At 58.6% G+C, this 1,909-nt stretch overlaps 1 protein-coding gene across 1 annotated transcript in view; it reads left to right on the forward strand.

The window, feature by feature from the left end:
• Positions 1-1,443: 1,443 nt before the first annotated feature.
• Rsrp1 (arginine/serine-rich protein 1) overlaps positions 1,444-1,909 on the forward strand; it is a 3,803-nt gene continuing 3,337 nt past the window's right edge. The window contains exons 1-2 of the mRNA XM_013032370.1: positions 1,444-1,599; positions 1,739-1,906. Of these exons, the coding sequence (XP_012887824.1) occupies positions 1,791-1,906 (116 nt within the window). The 5' untranslated portion in view covers positions 1,444-1,599; positions 1,739-1,790. The remainder of the gene's footprint in view (positions 1,600-1,738; positions 1,907-1,909) is intronic.

Here is a 1,909-nt window from a genome sequence, read left to right on the forward strand (position 1 = left end):
CCTCTGCCACTGCACTGTTAAATCAAGAGCAACAGGAACATAGGCAACTTATCCTTGACAATCTTGCAGTTATCAATTACCTACTCTTACGCCACCACCAAAGGTGCGATGAGGTTAAAAAAAAAATATGTGCTGCTTTAACTGATAGCAGCTATGCCATCAAGGAACAAATCAAACATCTCAGAGACCTTGAAAAAATTATCCAACAAAATAATGGGGTACAGGACCCATTTGGGGTAGGCTAAAGCCTACCTTGGGTCTGCTAACAGCAGTTTTTTTTTTGCCTCATACTAACTGAAACTTGTCTATTCAGGTGCATGTAGAACATACTTTTGGGAAAGATGAGACTTTTCAGCAATCAGCCCATCCATCAAATGCTCCTAGGAGGGTACCTGGTCAAGTGTACCCCCCTGACTACTTCCATCCCTTCTTAGCAGGAAGCAGCTCCAGAAGAAACGACCTTCACCCATGCTCCTGACCATATGCGCCCCTTAAATTATTAAACCAAAGGGTGGGGAATATTGGCCCAGTAGCCTCTTCTCTCATAGTTTAGAATAGTCTTTTTACAACAGTAGTTAGTAAGAACAGTAAACCAGCCTCCACCCCCTTCACCTCGAGATGGCACTCCGCCAGGGCAGCTACAACCGTACTAGCAAGATCCCCTGAGCGTGACCTTCAGGTCTGGGTAGCTGTAAGACCCTTATCTGCCATTTGGGCAGCAGCCGGCTCTGCTGAAGCCCCGGGTCCACACGTCCACACCAGCTGCCTACTGCCCTTGTGGGTTATATAGGTCACCTCAGACTACAGCCAGCATTGCTTCTCTTTTGTGAGAGGGGGTCTTGCTGAGCCCTTTGAATAAAGTTTTCTTTGTTCTCTGTGCTTGGATGTCTGCGTACTCTGGCCATCACCCTTTAGCCTCCTGGGCCGGGCATACTGCCCTTGAGAATAGGCATCTGTGACTCTCTCGCTGACCTCTAAGCCAAATCATGGAAGTCAAACAACAATAAGAACCCAGAAGCCCTTCTTTAAAATTTAGACTCTATTTCCGGAGGGTGGCGGCGGTCATCTCGGTCTATCAGTCCTGCGCAGGCGGGGTGTGGCCCGGGGCCCAGGCGAGCCCCAGGGAGCAGACGGCCAGGGAGGCTCCACTGGCCCGCGGGGGTCCGAGCCCCGCCCAGCCCGCGGCCGCTCCCCCTGACAGAGTCCGGGGTCCCTCCGCACAGTGCCACCCGTCCCGGCAACCCCAGACCGCGGCATTTCTCTTAAAATACAAAACAAAGCCGTAGCAGGATACCCGGATGTAGCCCGAGAGCCGCTGGCCTGTCTGCGCAGGCGCAACCCAGGGAGCCTCCAGCCGGGCGGCGGTTAGGCCAGAAAGCCACGCCCACCGCGCAAACGGCACTGCGCAGGCTCCGGGTTTCTAGTACTTTCGACGCGTCAGCAGACGCGGGGCTCAGTTCGCGTCCGGACGTCGAAGGTGGTGGTTGTTCGCTCACTCCTGCAGAGCGCCCCGGAGCAGCCCCTCCTCGTCCCGAGCTGCGAGGGGAAGGCGCCCGCTGCGCCTTGCTCTCCGTCTCGAGGGAGGCGTCCGCGGCCGGGGGTGAGTTCTCCGGCGCCGGGGGTCGAGCCCGCGCGGGGCCCCGGGACGCGGCCCGGGCTGAGGGCGAGGCCGTCGCGCGCTCGCGGGCGCCGCCTCCCGGCCTCCCACCGACTCTTCCCGCCTCCGGTTCCTCTCCAGACGCCTGCTGGTCGGCGGAAGGCTCCTCAGCTGCGGGAAGGCCGCGGCCGCCATGCCCAACTACGTGAACGACATGTGGCCCGGCTCCCCCCAGGAGAAGCCGTCGCCCTCGACCTCGCGGTCCGGCCGCTCCAGCCGCCTGTCCTCGCGGTCCCGGAGCCGCTCCACGTC

The sequence above is a fragment of the Dipodomys ordii genome, unplaced genomic scaffold (genome assembly GCF_000151885.1).
Source record: "Dipodomys ordii isolate 6190 unplaced genomic scaffold, Dord_2.0 Scaffold6, whole genome shotgun sequence".
NCBI classification, from domain to species: domain Eukaryota; kingdom Metazoa; phylum Chordata; class Mammalia; order Rodentia; family Heteromyidae; genus Dipodomys; species Dipodomys ordii.